This window comes from Denticeps clupeoides, chromosome 7 (assembly GCF_900700375.1).
Source record: "Denticeps clupeoides chromosome 7, fDenClu1.1, whole genome shotgun sequence".
Classification (NCBI taxonomy): Eukaryota; Metazoa; Chordata; class Actinopteri; order Clupeiformes; family Denticipitidae; genus Denticeps; species Denticeps clupeoides.
Window position 1 is genome coordinate 15806486 of NC_041713.1, and position 19016 is coordinate 15825501.

Here is a 19016-nt window from a genome sequence, read left to right on the forward strand (position 1 = left end):
GCCGTATGGCTGTTGCCAGATCTCGAAAGGCAGACGACAACAAAAAAAGACGTCTTTTCATTTTTATGTATTTATTTACAGCATTAAATGAAGCAACAGATGCCCATATCCAAAGTGACCTCTTATCAGTTAGTTACAGGGACAGTCCCCCCTGGAGACGCCCAGGGTTAAGTGCCTTGCTCGGGGACACGAAGGCAGTAAGTGGGGTTGGTGTTCGCCACATGACGGCGTGTAAGTGGCGGGCGTGGCAACATCACCCCTTTCTGGTCGCGCGTTAAAAAATCTGGCTTTCCTGCTGGTGGGACTCGGCAAGCTGCTTTCACTTTTACACCTTTTAAACACACTTTACTGTGTGTAAACCATCAACCGTTCGTCTCGAGACGCACTTGACACGCAAACAGAATTACATGGACCTTCAATTATGACTTGATTATGAAGCCAATGTATATTTAATGTAAATGTACATTATGTAAATGTATATAAATGTAAATGTATATTTACATTTACAGAATTTATCAGACGCGACTTTCAATCAGTAGTTACAGGGACAGTCCCCTCCTGGAGCAACTTAGGGTTAAGTGTCTTGCTCAGGGACACAATGGTAGTAAGTGGGATTTGAACCCGGGTCTTCTGGTTCACAGTCGAGTGTGTTACCCACTAGGCCACTACCACCCATCCGTTAGCAGAGCGAAGACCCGAATCGCTGGGACTGAATCACACGGTGACGACATGTCGCCTACCAGTAACTTCTAGCCAATGGGTGGGTCGGAGCGGCGTCCGATTCGGTTCCCGAACGCCGCGGATCGAGTGAGAGCCGGACTGGAAACCGAGTCGAGGAGTCGAGTCGCTCCCGACGCGTTGGACGCACGTATGGGGATTATGACTTTATGGGAATATTAAGCGGGTTTGGTCGCGACGCGTTATTATTACTGTCTTTTTTTTCTTCTTCTTTCCCGCCCCCAGTGGATTATTTTGCGCCATGGCAGACCTCCGGACGTTTAATGTCGTTGTACTTGGGATAGGATTTTTGTTCGTTTTCACTGCCTTCACAACCTGTGGAAACATTGAAGTAAGAACTGGGGAAAAACACTCCTGCTGCTCCTCCCAATGCATCAGCTCTATAAATCTACAGGCGACGATGATAAGCGAACATGCTTGCATGCAATAAACTGTGCGTGGCGTCCAAAGACATCAACGCGACCTCTCCCCCCCCCGGAAAGTTTTATCAGGATTTTATCGAAGCTCTCGTCGCTAATCCGCTGTGAAAACCGCCGTTGTGACAGCGGGTCAGGCGCGTCTCGTGGTTCCAATTCGGCCTGTCCGTGGTCTCATGGAGATATCGAGACATCAAGTTCACTTGGAATAATCCGTCTTCTGTTAAAGTCCTCCTGCGTGATCTTTTCTTTTTTCTCCTCCCTCTCTGTGCCCGTTGATAGTTTATAGCGCAAGAGTGCTTTCCCGCGAGTTTATTGCCGACAGTCTTCTGATTTAAGGCAGAACATAAACATTTACAGCGTTTACCAGACGCCCTTATCCAGAGCGACTTACAATCAGTAGTTACAGGGACAGTCCCCCCCTGGAGACGCTCAGGGTTAAGTGTCTTGCTCAGGGACACAATGGTAGTAAGTGGGGTTTGAACCTGGGTCTTCTGGTTCATAGGCGAGTGTGTTGCCCACTAGGCTACCACCACTCCAGAAGCCAAGTTGCCATTAGAAGAGCTGTTTTATTGCTTCTACCATCTGATTTGCCAAGATCAATGGACAGGACCATCTGGACAGGATCTTTCGTCATGTTTTATTCCCAGAATTCCGTCTCCAGTAATCAGTATCTTGCTAACAATCTGCACAGTGGCAGTGAAAAAATGAATGCCGTGAGGGACTAGTATTCATGTTTTTCTCTCCCTTCGGCCAAACTACAACACGGTGATGTCAGGTTCGCCTGTCGATTCACGACCGACATATATATGGTGAGGCCATGTTCTTAATTCCCTCCTTTCTTTGTCTTGTAGCAAACTGTAGTGAAGAGCTTGAAAAATGGCACGTTTACCGGAAGTGCATATCACAGGTAAGGTGGATTTGTTAATAGTTTTTATGTTTTGGGGGTTGTTGAATTAACAATACACGTCTGTAGAGAAAAATATGTTTTGTCTATTCCCAAAACTAAAGTTGGGCAAAAGTTACGTTCTCGCCCCGTCACATCCTGGTGACATTTGAAAAAGTGTCTTGATAAAGTTCAAGTAGAAAAATGTTCCCACATACAGTGGGATTTGATCGTGAATTATTTATTAATCTATCACAATAAAGTGATATACAAGTAATAATGTGTGTACTTGTCCTCTCTTTACAGTCTTGGAATTATTTATGGAATTTTTTCCTTTTCAAATTTTCTGGCCCCAAGCATTGTGGCTGTGGTGGGACCACAGTTCACCATGATTATTAGTGGAATTCTGTATAGGTGAGTATCGGGGGCAGAGGGACATTATTCCCAGTGAGTTACTTTGCCAGGGCGGCCTGCGTTTCAGTTCATATTAACACTTTAAAATCTAACCATGTCAAGTTTTGTTTTTCGCCATATTAACTCTTCTGTTGTAGTGGCTACATTGCTGTATTCATCAATCCTTCATCTTGGTCCTTTTACTTGACATCACTACTAATCGGCTTAGGAGCTGCCAGTAAGTTTTATCCTCTAAAAATCAATAGCGACGCCACACAAGCTTTTATTATCACTAACATGTCTCATCATAATTTCAGTACTTTTGAATAGTTCTAAAGGGGTGTGCTCACTTTTGTCTGCGTGGTAGTAGCCTAGTGGGTAACACACTCGCCTATGAACCAGAAGACCCAGGTTCAAATCCCACTTACTACCATTGTGTCCTGAGTGTCTCCAGGGGGGGACTGTCCCTGTAACTACTGATTGTAAGTCGCTCTGGATAAGGGCGTCTGGTAAATGCTTTGCCAGCAGTTTATCACAGTGACATCTCAGTAAGGAAAGATATGAATTAAATCTTTGCGTGAGGGGTGTACCCACGTCTGTGAGATACTGTGATCTTGATTGGCTGAAAAGCACATGACTGGCTCCTTTAATTGATCTGTGATTATTGGATTACTTAATTTCATTATATGTAATATCCAGGGAACAGCTACACATGTCATCGACCTTGGAAGGTCTAAATCTTTTCTTAGATGTTTCTGTTCACATAGAATGGCCTTCAGTACATTCAGCATGAGCTGTGTATAGTGTTTTTTGTGTAACAATTGATTGTTACACCTTTAATGTTGTTCTCAACACAGGTCTTGGAACCCTGAGCACTGTGGTGGGGTCGACTGTAATGAGTCACTTAAAGGTCCCTAGTGTAAAGGAACCGGCCCCGTAATCAGAAGGTTGCCGGTTCGAATCCCGATCCGCCAGGGTGCCACTGAGGTGCCACTGAGCAAAGCACCGTCCCCACACACTGCTCCCCGGACGCCTGTCATCGCCATATCTAGCCACTGCAGGACTATATCTCACAAAGTAGAATTTTTACATTTACAGCATTTATCAGACGCCCTTATCCAGAGCGACTTACAATCAGTATTTACAGGGACAGTCCCCCCCTGGAGCAACTTAGGGACTCAGAGACACAATGGTAGGAAATGGGATTTGAACCTGGGTCTTCTGGTTCATTTGTCCCATTCTAGGCGAGTATCTTATCCACTAGGCTACTACCACCCATTGATAAAAACAGGGGGACCTTTGAGACTCATTGCTGGTGTCTCCTTTCGGCTTCTGCCATTAGGCAGATCAGCCGTTCTGATTGTCCACACAAAGATTTAATAAAAGTTTGACGCCAGATGCCCATCTTATCGCAACGCTCCCCATTTATCCCAGCATGGGACTGACATCAAGAAATTCTACATCACATGTGTTCCCTGCTGCTGGGTTACGTAACACTCATTAAGGATTGATATTTCAATAAATAATACACTACCGGTCGATGGTTTGGACACACCTACTCTATGGCAGTTATGGAGACTAAGATGGAGTCGATTTATAAGAAAAACATTTAGTATTTTCTGTAGAGGGAGAAAGTGAAGTTTTACTTCCATGACTACTTTGCTCGCTTTTGTCATTGTCAAAAGCCAATTCATGAGATGCTCATTAAAGAGTGAATAAAAAGAAAGTGTTGTTGTTTTTTTTAACCTGTCTGTCTTCTCAGTGCTGTGGACTGCTCAAGGACACTTACTTGTGGAAAACTCAGATGTCTCCACAATCAACAGAAATACTGGAATATTCTGGGCCTTTTTACAGTGCAGGTATATGTTGAGGGAGTTTGTATTCAGTACCCCTCAACTCAAATTTAGTACAAAACAATAATCAACATGATGGTAAGAAATAAGAATTTTGTCATAATGTCAGAATATATTGAGAGATCATCATACAACCCAAGTTCCAGCATAAAGTAAAATGCTGAGTGAGATGCAAATGTCCCATTTATTCACAAAAGAACATACTAAACAACTGTAAAATTGGGGATGTAAATGCCAGCTCAAATATTAATACATTTCTGGCTTTCTGTATATATTGAAGGCAGCAGTTTTATCACTTATACATGTATACATTTTTTTATTGCATTGCATGTTTAATGATTGAAATGTTTGTGTTTTTCAGTATGCTATTTGGAAATCTGTACATTTATTTAGCCTGGACAGGAAAAACTGAAATCACAGGTTCTTCCTTTTCCTATATTTGACCGAATGTGCACGTCTCACGTCTCTTTACTTGCCTGTGTAATGTTCTGCATCGTGTCCCCCTCCTTACAGACGCCAACAGAAGAATTCTGTTTATTGCTCTGTTGGTCATTTCTGTGCTTGGCACGCTCAGCTTCCTCACGCTGAGAAGGGCTTGGCAGCGGGAGGAAGCCCTCACCGAGGAGGAGGGTCAGGCGCTGCTTTCAGCTCGAGTTAGGTAATCAAAATGAATGGTGGATTCTCTTGCTAATCGCTTGCTGATAAACTGATGATGAAGTTCGCTGAGGGTTTTCGATAATAAAAACGATAAGTTTCCAAATTATGGATCGGTGTGTATGAATTTATTAAATATGTAATATTGATGTTTGTGATGGCACTCAGTTCTTTGAAACACATGAAGAATTGTAATTCATGGCATTTGTGTCCGGAAATACTTGCGATCTTACCCCCTGTGATCATTTTGTGTTTTTACAGGTACACGCAAAGAGTGAATGCAGCTGTAAATGAGGCGAAGGCCGAGTTCAGTAAGTGGCTCTTTCCATTACGTCCAAAGCACTGCAGAGCAAGATAACCTTTACAAGCGACTCCACGATGAAATTAGTACCGAAATGCCATGTTGTGTGTGTGTTGTCACTTTAATACCAAGAGCCCTGTAGACTGATCTTTTTAATAATTAGTAATGTGTGTGTCTGTGCCTGTGTGCTCTCCCACCAGGAACCATTCTGCAGCTGTTAGGCACTAAAACCATCCTGCTGCTCAGCTCCTGCATGGCATACAGCGGTAAACTGATTCAAACTGGTCGGTGTTCCGGAACCGAATGGGGTGACTGGTTTGTGTGTGCTCTCCTTCGCAGGCCTGGAGCTTTCCTTCTACAGCGGTGTGTTTGGAACCTGCATAGGGGCCACAACACAATTCGGTGACTCTGCCTTAGGCCTTATTGGGCTCTCTGGCATTGTGGTGGGAGTTGGAGAGATTGTCGGTGGGCTTGCAGTCCAAAAATAATATTTGCGTTGTGTTCTGTTTTATCTCGGCATGGTCTCACATGTTTTCATGCCGTCTCTCTTGCAAGGTGGAGGGCTGTTTGGACTCGTGTGCAAGAACAACCGCTTCAGGCGCACGTCAGTGGTGTTTTTGGGGATGGTCGTGCACTTTGTCGCCTTTTACTTAATCTTCCTAAACATACCAGATGATGCGCCTGTGGTTTTCTACACCAGCACGCAGCAGAAGCCGTATTTAACTCCAAGGTATGTTCCCATTCAGCCAGCGCTGAAAGCAACTTTCAGTAATTCTAAAATGTAATATTATTTCTTCTTCTTCTTTTCAGTGCTTCCATTGCACTTCTGTGCAGCTTCCTACTTGGTCTTGGTGACAGTTGTTTCAATACTCAGTTATACAGCATCCTGGGTCGAATATACGCTGAACAGAGCTCTCCAGCTTTTGCCATTTTTAAATTTATTCAGGTAGGAAAAAAAAAACACACATTTATGAGAACTGCGGTAAATGATCATCTATGGTGTCAATTTATGGGCAGTGGTGGCCTAGTGGTTAAGGAAGCGGACCCATAATCAAAAGGTTGTCGGTTCGAACCCCGATCCGCCAAGGTCCCACTGAGCAAAGCACCGTGCCCACACACTGCTCCCCGGGTGCCTGTCATGGTTCCCCACGGCTTACCAAGGGTGATGGTTAAAAGCAGAAGACACATTTTGTTGTGACACCGTGTGCTGTGCTGCAGTGTTTCACAATGACAATCACTTTCACTTCACTGTGTGTATTGTGATGGACTAAGTGAGTTTTTTTTTTTTCTCCATCAGTCCATCTTTGCAGCAGTGGCTTTCTTCTACAGTGGCTACCTGCTGCTCAGCTGGCAGCTCACGGTCATGGTCATCCTGGGCTTCTTTGGCACACTCTGCTTCTTTGTGGTGGAGAGGATGCACAACGTCTCAGCCGATTTACAGGATTATTGATCCTTCTTAAGACTTTGGCAGTCACCCTGATGGATGGAATACAATTGCCAAAAAAAAGCCAAATAAGTACTTTTTAACACTAAAGAAGCACCAAATCAGATGTGTTCAATCCTGTACAGGAAGGATTACTTTTAGGTCTGGTGTTCAACAGCGGTGTCTAAACTTAATGAGGAAGTGACTAATTATGGACTTTCAGCAAAAACCTTGATATACTTTAAAGATTCCCTGACATTAATTTTATTTTGCTTTTATATCGGTCTCAGTGGTCCCCTAACACTGTATATGAAGTTTCTTTCAGGATTCAGCCGTGGTGCAGAGTCACAGCCACTTTTGGCCAGTCCGACAATGAGATTTCACCAGGATGCGCCGTTTCAGTGTGTGTAGCTTTAAATGCTAATGAGGAGGAGAGACGCCTAAGTGGGCATTTTTCCAGAAAAAATTTTAATTAACCCTCTGGTTCTTCAGAGTCGCGCATTTGTGCTCATACAGTTGTGCTCATTTTTACACCCAGTTACCAAGCAACTGCAATTCTTTGCACGTTTCAAATCCATGACTGTGGGTGGAGTTTCTGTTTTATGGGAGGCGTGGGAAATCCTGTGGGTGGACAAAGCATGAGAAATTCCAGATCAGACCATCAGAGCTGCTGCTCTCTGAACGGCAAACAGAATGGGCACGGCACTCTTTATACACATCGCCATTTCTAGCCATTAAATAGTCTCACAAAGAGAGACTTTCCTAAAATTTCCTAAATATTTTTTTTTAAGATTTGAGACCCCTAGATTGAGTTGTCACCTACATGTCTCCATGTTCTCCAGATTGTCCCAATATGTTGAGTGATTTAATCCAAGATTATGCTAAACCTGTTTCATGAACCATCCCTGTATGGTATTTGAAATGAGTATGAAAACTTGCACTATTACCAAAAGTACCTTTAAAAGTATGTGTAAAACAGTTACTTTGTCATGAAAGCAATGGTTCCATTTTCATCTTAACTCTATGTTTTCAAGTTTTTTAAGTATACATTTCTATTTTTACAACGTGAATTTCTTTTAGTTCCCCCAAAATGCTGTAGATGGCAGTCCACCACCATCTCTCTCAGGGCTATTGAACATGAACATATATTAATTGTATCAGTAATTTATGATTGTAATTTATCTTTTTTTTATAAACTTGAGCAGTTTTTCTGTGAGGGAGGGGATTTTGGAATAACATTTTATGACTTAATAGCCTTTATAAAATTTTTTAGATTTAGATTCCAAACAACCTATGTTATTGAACTGATATTACACAAGTATGTGTCATACGTTCTATTTTTTAGTCATATCACATGTTCTAGTCATTTTTAGCTATTCTTTATTTTCTGTTTCATTGAATGATGCTTGTTCAGTGTATGTAATGTAAATGTAACTTGCTTCATATGCATTAATATTACACATTAATTGTCTATTGTATCCACTGAAAATGCCAAATCGCTATGTATCATGTTATATTTTGACCAATGTGAATATACATCTGATGTGTAGCTATTCAGACATGCCAAAAATCTATCTATTAGTACAGCTTGGGGCTATCGCTAGGAGAGAAGCTTAAAATAAATAGACACCAGCACCAGATTAATGGTTGTTATTGTATTAATGACTGCAAATATTCATAGCAAAACATTTTTTGTATGTGTGTGTGTGTACAGTATTAAAGTATTAATAGAACTCTAATGAAAGGTGAGGTGTGTGTGTTTTTTTTTTAATACAGTCTGTAACAGAATATTCTACACATTATACATGTTTTGTCCCCATGCCTATTATTTAGTTTATAGTGATTTTGATAACTGAAAGTGTATTATTATTTTCCTGTACTTGCAATTACAATTACATGATTTGCAAGCAATATCATTAACAAAAAAGAAGGTAAACTCATATTGTTAGAAATCATGTGAAAATAGCCAGTTCGTGAACTTATTCATTGATCTCACAATGACAATCACTTCACTTTCTTTCAGTCTAGCCCTGCAGCTCGAAGACTGTACACTTTACTGTTTGAAATGAAATATTAATATGTGTTCAAGTTCAACTTTGAGCTATGATTCAATCAAATTACAATGGCTGCCTTTTACTTGTTTTTCTTTGTGAGTAGGGAGGGGCCTTACTTCCACGGAACCTGATATGCATTTTTAATGCAATACATTGACACATAGTGACAAGTAATGAGTGAAGAATCTACAGTAAACAAAGAATATGCGCTATTTTGCCACAATCTCTTACACTCCCATTAGATTTAGGTATTTTGTACAAAAGCTTTTAGAAAAGTTTTTGCCAGTGTTACATGTATGCAAATGTAACTGGTCATCTGTACGCTTTGCCCATTTGCATTAACACTGCAGGATTCAAAGCAGTAATAAAACTTTCCAGTGATGCCTCCGCTGTTGAGGAACACACCCAGCAGTTGCTTGGAAGACTAAAGACTACACTCTTCCTGCTGGCCCTACTTTTGTGGAGACCATGTCCATTTTTCTTACCTTCTATTTGCTTCTAGATGTTGAAAGCGTTGAGTGAATTTAGTATTTTCCATCTTCAACAACTTCACAAAGCCTGATATTCATCCACAACGGACAAGCCAGGTTCGGTGCAAACCATGTTTAACCTGAAATCTCCTTGGCTGACTGCTTTACTGAAGCTCTCATATCCATCCTCCATTGGAGCCAGAATAGAAGAAGTGTTGGGTGGCTGGAAGGTTGGGCCCATTGGAATGATTGGTTGGAAGTCTTTGATGAAGAACGACTCGTGGACTGATAGAGGTGCAGGGTATGCCTTATTTTCAAACGATGATGCTGAAGACCTGGAAGAGTCTTTGGTCCTTTGAGTGTTTGCTTCAGATGAACAAAGGCTGCTGTCTCTGCTCTGTCCTCCACTGTCCACCTCCGCTGAGGGACCAACCTGAGCATAATCCGGCGATGAGCCCAAGATTGATGTTGAAGAAGAACTTGCCTCAGTTGGCTGGTTGCAGTAATGATTGCGGATGACTTCTGGATGCCTCTTCTTTCCATCGCTGATAACAATGATGGATAGATTTTCTTTTACAGGAATAAGGAGCTGAGGACGGAAATAGGAAAAAATCAATGATGGAAAACACTTGCTTTTAGAGTTAACAAAGTTAAAATGTTAATCACTTCTTGACACAGGCAGTAAATTCTTGACAAAGGCCATTCAATCAGACTATTGTCCTTGTCCCAGTGCACATAAATTGATGTATTAACTGATGGATGCCAGACTGGGTGCCGGCCTCAGCTTGTAAGTGTTGCACTTTTTCCATTTGATCTTTTTACGTCTTTTTAGATAAACAACTGGTGCCATATTGAGTGGTGATGTTGGCAGCTTTACAACTCTGTACATTTCAGATCCCTTATTACTTGTTACATGAAGACAGATGCCACCGCATCCAGGTCCCTAGAGGGCTTCTAGTCCAGTTTGTGCAGGTGTAGCTAAACTACCAATCACATTCTTTTATTCTGTTAGTCTGACTGTGAGAAGTAGAGTCACAGTTCTGCATTTATTTTAAAAGTTCTGTTGTAGTAAGACTAATGCACATAGACACCACATTCTGAAATTACAGAGTGTCCCGTCACTCTGGATGACATCATGCTTAGTTCCTGTCCCCAAAAAGACCAACCAGTCGTCCCCTGGTGACTACAGGCCAGTGGCCCTAACTTCACATGTCATGAAGACGCTGAAGAGACTCCTGAAACAGCTGCATCTGATTGTGGAGCTGTGGATGGACCCCCTACAGTTTGCCTATAGACCTCGTATTGGCGTGGAGGATGCCATCATCTACCCGCTGGACCAGACTCATTCTCACTTGGACACTATTGGGAACACTGTGAGAGTCATGTTTTTTGACTTCTCTAGTGCTTTTAACACTATCAGACCATCACTGCTGGGGAATAAGCTCACTGAAATGCAGGTAGACGCCCCACTGGTAACTTGGATTACGGACTATTTAACAAATCGACCACAGCACGTCCGGCCGAAGAGCTGCCGCTCGGACAACATCATGAGCAGCACGGGGGCGCCGCAGGGGACCATCCTATCACCTTTCCTCTACACATCTGACTTCAGGTACAAGTCTCAGTCAGTCAGACGGACAGGAGGAGGAATGCAGGACGGTGGTGGAAAGCTTTGTTGAGTGGTGTGAGCTAAATCATCTACAGCTTAACATCACAAAAACAAAGGGAATGATCATGGACTTTAGGAAGCATGTTCCTCCTTCCACCCGTCACAATCAGAGGATCTGACATGGAGGTAGTCGAAGACTACCGGTACCTGGGGGTACACATTGACTGCAAAATGGATTGGTCCAAAAACACCAACGCAGAGTCGGCTTTTCCTTCTGAGGAGGCTCAGGTCTTTCAATGTCAGTAGGAAAATGCTGACCATGTTCTATCACTCTGTGGTAGGGAGTGCTGTGCTCTTTGCAGCTGTGTGCTGGGGCAGTGAGGTGAAGTCAGCTTATGCAAACAGGCTGAACAAGAAGATTAAAAAGGCTGGTTCTGTATTGGGTATCAGACTGGAGACCCTGACGGAAGTGTATGAGAGGAGAATGCTGAAAAAGCTTCTCGGTATCATGGACAATCCCTCTCACCCCATGCATGCCTCCATAATGGCCCATCGGAGTACAAGAAGCAAAGACTCATAGCCGCTAAATGCAGAACCGACCACCACAGGAAATCCTTCCTACCTGGAGCGATCAGATTGTATAACTCGTCCTTGCTCTGTAGGTGATTTCAGGGCTATTCAAACACAAATGTTTCTCACTCAGATGTGCAATACTACTCACCTGGATGTCTTTGAATGTTTGTTTTACCCCCCTGCACACGCTGCCGCTGCTACCCCCTCTTACTTTTACCCATGGCATAATCATTATGTCACTTAGCACTATCTCGGGCATTTCACTGGATATAGTGATATCATTATTGTGACTGAGCCTTAAGCTATTTTTGATATTTGCTCTATTGTACTATTTTTTGTAAATATAATTTATTCGTCCTGTTTCTCCTTCTGCATTGAGCATGTTGTTGACAAAAGAATTTCCCTCAGGATAAATAAAGTTCTTCTTATCTTATCTTATATTATCTTACAAAGCCTCCTCACCAGGATCTTATGGAGATTGTCGAATGGGACAATTTTGGGAGGAGCAGAGAATTTACTCCACGTCTTATTCTTGATTCTGTAGAATGAAATAAAGTCATTTAATTCCAGAGATACACCGTACTGTCCAAAAATCTGTTTAGTCAGTTGCCAGTTTTCCACTTACTTGAAACAGCAGAAGCCAAGTGTGCAAACTGTGAACACCACAATCATGCACAGGATTGGGATGATTATTCTCATGTCAGGTGATGAAGGATCTAATGAATGGAAACACAAAGATGTTGTTTGGGGCTGACGAAGAGAATTAAAAAAAACTGCAATAAAATGCGTCGACTTACAGTAGGTAAATATTTTTTCATCGCTCCAGTCACTAAATGCGAAATTGTACTTTGACAAGAGCCTGGTCCTCACTGCATAATCAGTGTTTGGCTTTAATTTGATTCCCAGTATCTCAAAGTTGGTTTTAAAGGACTCTGTGATGTTAACAGACACCTTCAGAAAGAAATGCAAATATCACTTAATTGTACAAGGCAGAGGTGCAGGCGTTACGTGATGAAAAGCCATTTGCTGCTGCAGTTAAATGATTAATACATGGGTGTAATATACTGAAAAAGCTCACAACTCACCCAGTCGTTCGCCCCCACAGCTCTATAATTAAGTTCCGTATTCAAGAGGCTTTCGAAATAATCTTCCTTAGTATATTTCGTCTTCCAAGTTACGTCAACGTTAGTTTTTATTTGATTTGCAGATGTAATGGTTGGGGTTTTAGGCTTGACTACAAACAAATACATGATAAATTCAGGATGATTTTATGTTGGATGAAAATATTACATAATAATACTGTTAAAAACAATCTTCCTCTTGTCCACATACTTTTTCTGTAAAAACCTGTAATTTTCGATATATTGACATCTGTATATTAGAATTTTATAATATATTAAACACAATTTTCCCAGCAACATTGTAGATTATCCCTGACCTACTGATATTTTACAGCAACATTTACCCAAACATTTACAACAGTTACTAGAAGCTTGAGGACACTTACTCGTCTCAAGGGTAATGAAGCTGGAGTTGCTTTCTATTTTGTTTCCTTTCAATATTTCAGCCGTGAACTCTTCATTTGAGACAAAACCTTCTCTAACGTGAAGGTTACATTGGCACTTTATCTCAGCACCTTCATACTGAACCTCAAAAGCACCAAAATAAAGTCTGGGGACCAAACAACACGATTATTAATATAAGACACCATCACTGTCATAATAACATGTTGCTTTCAGCTGATGGGGAATTTTGGATAATTACCTTGATGGGCTGAACACGACTCGCAGTCCAAGTTCTGAGCAGTCAACCCGGCTCATCGGTGTAAAAGCACAAGTCAAAGTTTCATCATAGTCATTGGAGCAGGACAGTTCACCCAGGAAGCCGTGTGCTAAAGGAGTAAAAAGGAGGTGACGTTCAGCTCAAAGAAGAGAAATGGTTCAAACTTCGAAATCCAAAATACGTTTATCAAATGTCCCACCAGGAAAAACAAGGAGGAAGCCTTGGAAAACGAGAACAATTTCCAGGCGCATGGTTCATATTCCTCCAAATCTGAAAGAGTTATGAAAACCAACATGACAAAGACCAAGTACAACTACACACGCACCTAAAACCGAATGGACCAGTTCTAGTAGATTTTATAAAGTATTTTATACGAGTTTAATACTCACCGTTTCATCGTAAACTCTCGGCTGTTTCCTTCATGCGAAGCGCTCAAGGTGAGAAACGCGGAATGAAGTAAAAGCGCGTCGAAGGAAACGCGGAGCGCGGCGCAGGAGGGGCGTGGCCACGTTACTGGAAGTCTGGGAAAAGCGGAAGTGGAAATTCCTCATCTGATCAAAATGCCACTACTGTACTCTGTTAAGCTGTAGTGTAAACGCAAGGAATCTAAACGACGAAATACACGCAGACACCCACGCACAGCACTGTGCAAAAAGCGAAACAAGTGTTTATCTGAGATGCAAACAAGATATAAACCTGTATGACCAGCAAAGAGCCAAAATAGTTCTGCTTCCCCATTGAACTCCCCATTGAAACAATTCAATGTTGTTTTCCGTCGGTCCAGAGCTCAAGCCCCGGTTCTTCAACAGATATCAACAGATATTCTCTAAAGTCCCTTTTAAACAGTGCCTTTGTGAACAATGACTGGGTTACTGTTGGGAAGCAGTAGAACGTTTGATTAGTGTCACTATTGCCTACTATCAGACTGCAGGACCTGGGGTGCAATCGCAGGGGCGGAGCTGTCCATGGAGAGCCCAGGGTTTGTGGGGCAGCCATGGCCCGTCGGGCCACCAGAATGACTGCGCTTGATGGCATGCGTCACCGCTGAGCGGGGGTTGTTTTTTTTTTAATCCTCCTCCTCTGTCCTTTTTTCCGATATTTTACCCCATCCTCCTGACCTGTTTTACTCTGTAAGGTGACCTTGGGTCCTTGTGTTAGGTATTATTATTATTGCTGTGGCTTTAGCGTGGATCGGCTTGACATGGGTAATGTCAGCAGGGGTCGGAGAGCTTCGTGGTCAAACACAAACAGGTAAGAAATATCCAGAAGTCAAGGTTGGTGTCAAAACAGGCCAGCAACACAAGTATCAAATCCGGCAATGGCTTACAACTATGTGAAATTAATCAACAATGAGTTTCTGTTGTCCACATTTACATCTTGTCCCTTTAGGCCAGTCTATGTCTTCTTCATGGTCTCCACCCCTCTCTGGTGGTCCAGCAAAGTAACATCAGCTGTGACACCTGCATCTTTCATTCAGTACTCACACACATTTATTAATAACTGGATGTAGTAGGTACAGTTGAAACCAAAAGTTTACTGTATAAAAGTTTTAGGCCTGTTCGGATTCCTAAAATAATTTTGATTTGCTAAATGCCAAAATAATGTGTGAGAGATTTTTTGGAGATTTTTTTATTACTTTCTTCAAAGTCAAAAGTTTACATACATTTGCTTAGTATTTGGTAGAATGGCATTTAAACTGAATGACTTGATGCAAACACTTTGGGTATCCTCCCACAAGCTTCTCACAACAGTTTAATTGAAATTTTGGCCCATTCCTCCTGACAGAACTGGAGTAATTGAGTCAGGTTTGTAGGCCGCCTTGCTCTCACATGTCTTTTAAGCTCTGACAAATTTTCTATGGGATCGAGATTGGGTCTTTGTGACAGCCACTCCAAAATATTGACTTTGTTGTCTTTAAGCCACTTTGTAACCAATTTTGCAGTGTGCTTAGGGTCATTGCCCATTTGGAAGACCCATTTGTGCCCAAGCTATAACTTCCTGGCTCATGTCTTCAGATGCTGCTTCAATATTTCAACATACTGTTCTTACATTTACATTTACATTTACATTTACGGCATTTGGCAGACGCCCTTATCCAGAGCGACTTACAACGTGCTTTCAAGTTACCATCGATGAAGAGATCAATTCCGGTTCACTAGGACCCCAACTATGAATACATCTATTTAATTCACTCTGTTGTAGATTCTGTACACAAAGTTTGACAAGAAAATTACAATTTAATCTAAATATTCTTTAAAGAGGAAGGTCTTGAGCTGCCGTTTGAAGGTGCTCAGTGACTGAGCTGTTCTGACCTCGAGGGGAAGTTCATTCCACCACCGAGGGGCCAAGACGGAGAAGAGTCTGGATGAATGTTTTCCTTTTACCTTCAGAGATGGAGGGACCAGGCGAGCAGTACTGGAGGCTCGGAGTAGACGAGGTGCAGTGCGAGGTGTAATGAGGGCTGTGAGGTAGGATGGTGCTGCTCCATGTTTGGCTTTGTAGGCCAGCATCAGTATTTTGAACCTGATGCGTGCAGCTACTGGGAGCCAGTGGAGGGAACATAGCAGAGGGGTGGTATGGGAGAATTTGGGAAGGTTGAAGATCAGTCGTGCTGCTGCATTTTGTATGAGTTGTAGAGGTCGGATGGTACATAGAGGTAGACCAGCTAGAAGGGAGTTGCAGTAGTCCAGTCGTGAGATTACTAAGGACTGAACCAGTAGTTGGGTGGCCTGGGTTGACAGGTAAGGGCGGATTCGTCTGATATTGTAGAGAAGGAATCTACATGAGCGGGAAAGATTGCTGATGTGAGTTGAGAAGGAGAGTTGGTTGTCTATTGTTACGCCAAGGTTGCGGGCTGTTGCAGAAGGAGAGAGCTGCGAGTTGTCTAGGTTCTTTCTTCATGATGCCATCTATTTTGTGAATATGCAATCTATTTTGTGAATCCCTTTTTCCTCCAAATATGACGATAATCATTATGATCAATATTTGTTTCGTCAGACCACAGGACATGTCTCCAGAAATTAGGGTCTTTGTCCCTGTGTGTATTTGCAAAGTGTCGCTTTTGGAGTAATGTCTTTTGTCCTTGCTGAGTAGCCTTTCAGAGCATGTCGATACAGGACTTTTTTCACTGTGGATAGTGATACACTCTTACCAGCCTCAGCCAACATCTTCACAAGATCTTTGCTTTTGTTCTGGGATTGACGCACATTCCTCATCAGAACACATTCATCTCAAGAGCCATCTCCTTCCTGATGGCTGGACATTCCCATGTAATTTATACTTGCATATAATTGTTTGAACAGATGAAAGTGGCACCTTCAGGGATCTGGAAATTGCTTCCAAGGATGAACCAGACTTGTGGAGGTCCACAATTCTCTTCCTGATGTCTTGGCTGATTTTTTTTACTTCCCATGGTGTCACAAAAGGAAGCAGTGTGTTGAGGTGTGCCTTTAAATACATCCACAGGCGTGCCTCCAGTCAACTTAAGAGGTGACAGTTAACCTATCAGATGCTTCCAAATCCATGACATCATCCTCTGGGCTTTCCCAAATGGTTTAAAGGCATAGTAACCTTAGTGAATGTAAACATTTGACTTTGAAGAAATGAAAAAATTCTCTCACACATTATTTTGACATTTAGCAAATATAATTTTTTGGGGAGTCCGAACGGGCCTAAAACTGAAAGGGTTTTGTATAATTTAATTTCAGACAGTAAGAAAAAAAGTTATATGTCTTTTTATACAGTGTATGTAAACTGTATGCCGCAGACATGACTGTACATGAATACATGAATGATCTGAATAAAACGATTTACATTATGTCACGTTACGTTTATGCATTATGCCCAGAGTGTCCCATTATAACCCAGCATCTAGACCCATAATTCAGCATTTAGAAGAAGTGCCCAGCCAATATTTGTCAAAATATTTCAAAATATTAAAAATATTATTAAAAATATTTCCAAGTTGGCCTACTTCCACCTAAGAAACACTGCTACAGTTAAGATGTCTCTCCATCTGTGATGCAGATAAAGTAGTTTACACATTCATATCATCTAGACTTGATTACTGTAATTCTCTGTTTTCTGGTTGCTCTAAACTTGACTTTAAGATTCTATTTATCACCTATAAAGCTTTGCATGGTCTTGCTCCAGTTTATCTTAGTAACTTACTAGTCCCTCATTACAACCCCACCCCCTTCATTCTCTGGAAGAAAGATTACTGGCTGCATGCAAAGTCACTGCTGGAAAAAGAGCATTTGCTTATAATATTCTGAGGGAATAGTTCGGGAATCAGACATGGTATCAGTATTTAAATCCAGGCTAAAAACCTTTAACAACATTAGTAACGCTGCAGTAGTTAGTGCCGCCGGAAATGTCTAGTTCTCTGTTCAGTTACTGTCATTGGTGCCAACTCATCACTAACTCACTCTTCTCTTTTCTTTATCTTTCACCATCCACCACACTCTGGATATAATTCATTGTTCCAGCTAGTTAGCTGGTTCTGAGTGATCACATGACATATCACACCTCCAGACTGTCCTGCTTGGCCCTCTGGTGGCCCATCTGACCCCATTGCTGGGACTCTAACACAATACCTGGATGCTACTTAATACACAAGTGGACTGAAATAACCTTCATATTCCATTATTTCCTGGATGTATTACATTTAGCATGTAATTCAGTACTGACCAGAAGAGGATGGGTTCCATTTGCTGAGTCTTTGTTTCTTCTCAAGGTTTTGTTCCAGTTAGAGGGAAGTTGCCACTGGCTTGCTCATCTGGGGCCTTGAGCAATGTTCTATTTGTTAGGTGCTCTGTGAGAGTGTACATTGTAAAAAGCTCCATATAAATAAATATTGATTGATTGAAGCATGAACCTTCTAGCTGTGCCCAATAAAGTCATCATTAGAATGAAAACTGGTGTATTTTACTAGGCTGTTCACATTTGAGACTAAATTCATATCGTCACCAATGTGAAATGGCTACTTAGTCACCATTCTGTGCTTCTTAAATTGCTTTCCTGTTTCATCATGACAGTGCCACAGTCCCAAAAGCAACGTCCCTACATTCTGGTAACCCAGCACTGGGTCAAAAAGGGACCAACCCAACGCTGGGTTATTTTAAAATAAAATAAAAACAATTCTACAGCAATACATACATTCAGTAATGGAATTTTATTCAAATTTTTCATTTTTAAGACATTTTTTCCATCTCCACCTCAGCATTAAGAGAATTTTTATGAAAATGTGTCAAACTGTATTCCAGAAACACTGTGACTAAAGTCAGTAACAATGGATCAGACTGAAGTCAGAGAAATTAACCTTAGAAAAACACAATTTGCCATATGAAAACTTTTCATTACATTTACATCATGCATAAACATCAAAAGATACTAAGATATAAGAGTCATCTGTAAGAAACACACAAAGCAGACATTAAGAACAACTATGCAGTAAGGATCAGAGTTGGTAAAAATAAACTTGCAACTGTCCTAAAATGTGCCCTCAGTAAAAATAGCAAAAAAAAAAAAAATACAATACTAGACACATCTAGCACAAGTAGAATCAGATACAAAATGAACAACTGCAAGCCTATTTGCTCTAATCAGTGCAAAGTAACAATCCAGACACAGACATGAAGAGCTGTGCTATAAGCATAATTGTGTCTTACCCTGCTAGCTCGTTCTCATTCCTTTGGAGGTAGCTCACTTCGATCTAAATTTAGCATTGCCTGCTGAATGAAGGTAAAAGTGTTTTTCAAGCACTTCGGGTTCTGCAGGTGAAGTGCGAGGGTAAAGCCAAGAGGCGCATTGCTTGAGGTAGGTTGGTGAGTGCTTCCATTGCTAAGTTACCCTCTGGGATGATG

At 41.6% G+C, this 19016-nt stretch overlaps 2 protein-coding genes across 4 annotated transcripts; one reads left to right on the forward strand and one right to left on the reverse strand.

Annotated features, from left to right (window-relative positions):
* Nucleotides 1-641: 641 nt before the first annotated feature.
* On the forward strand, nucleotides 642-8403 carry LOC114794520 (UNC93-like protein MFSD11). Of its 3 annotated transcripts, XM_028987130.1 has the most exons (14): nucleotides 642-868; nucleotides 964-1069; nucleotides 2009-2064; nucleotides 2347-2454; nucleotides 2592-2671; nucleotides 4196-4292; nucleotides 4648-4706; nucleotides 4800-4944; nucleotides 5202-5251; nucleotides 5442-5507; nucleotides 5581-5706; nucleotides 5797-5971; nucleotides 6052-6187; nucleotides 6539-8403. In XM_028987130.1, exons 2-14 carry the CDS (start codon nucleotides 980-982, stop codon nucleotides 6689-6691), a joined length of 1341 nt encoding a protein of 446 aa, XP_028842963.1. In that variant the 5' UTR covers nucleotides 642-868; nucleotides 964-979; the 3' UTR covers nucleotides 6692-8403. The 3 variants fall into 3 exon arrangements, with proteins under 3 accessions (XP_028842963.1, XP_028842962.1, XP_028842964.1); XM_028987129.1 differs by having other exon boundaries at nucleotides 642-1069; XM_028987131.1 differs by lacking the exon at nucleotides 964-1069.
* LOC114794521 (interleukin-4 receptor subunit alpha-like) lies at nucleotides 7906-13662 on the reverse strand. The gene is made up of 9 exons (XM_028987132.1): nucleotides 13542-13662; nucleotides 13352-13422; nucleotides 13135-13261; nucleotides 12878-13041; nucleotides 12456-12604; nucleotides 12168-12321; nucleotides 11996-12086; nucleotides 11833-11908; nucleotides 7906-9777 (listed from the first exon to the last, which is right to left on the reverse strand). Exons 2-9 carry the CDS (start codon nucleotides 13401-13403, stop codon nucleotides 9268-9270), a joined length of 1323 nt encoding a protein of 440 aa, XP_028842965.1. The 5' UTR covers nucleotides 13404-13422; nucleotides 13542-13662; the 3' UTR covers nucleotides 7906-9267.
* Nucleotides 13663-19016: the final 5354 nt, after the last annotated feature.

Bases quoted from the DNA above. Each gene is read 5' to 3' on its own strand.
- LOC114794521 (XM_028987132.1), bottom strand. From the start codon at position 13,403: ATGCGCCTGGAAATTGTTCTCGTTTTCCAAGGCTTCCTCCTTGTTTTT. The intron at 13,262-13,351 runs GTGGGACATTTG...TTACTCCTTTAG, and splicing joins CTTCCTCCTTGTTTTTCCTG to CACACGGCTTCCTGGGTGAA. The intron at 12,087-12,167 runs GTAAGTCGACGC...TCCATTCATTAG, and splicing joins TGAAAAAATATTTACCTACT to ATCCTTCATCACCTGACATG.
- LOC114794520 (XM_028987129.1), top strand. From the start codon at position 980: ATGGCAGACCTCCGGACGTTTAATGTCGTTGTACTTGGGATAGGATTT. The intron at 2,065-2,346 runs GTAAGGTGGATT...CTCTCTTTACAG, and splicing joins ACCGGAAGTGCATATCACAG to TCTTGGAATTATTTATGGAA. The intron at 4,945-5,201 runs GTAATCAAAATG...GTGTTTTTACAG, and splicing joins CTGCTTTCAGCTCGAGTTAG to GTACACGCAAAGAGTGAATG.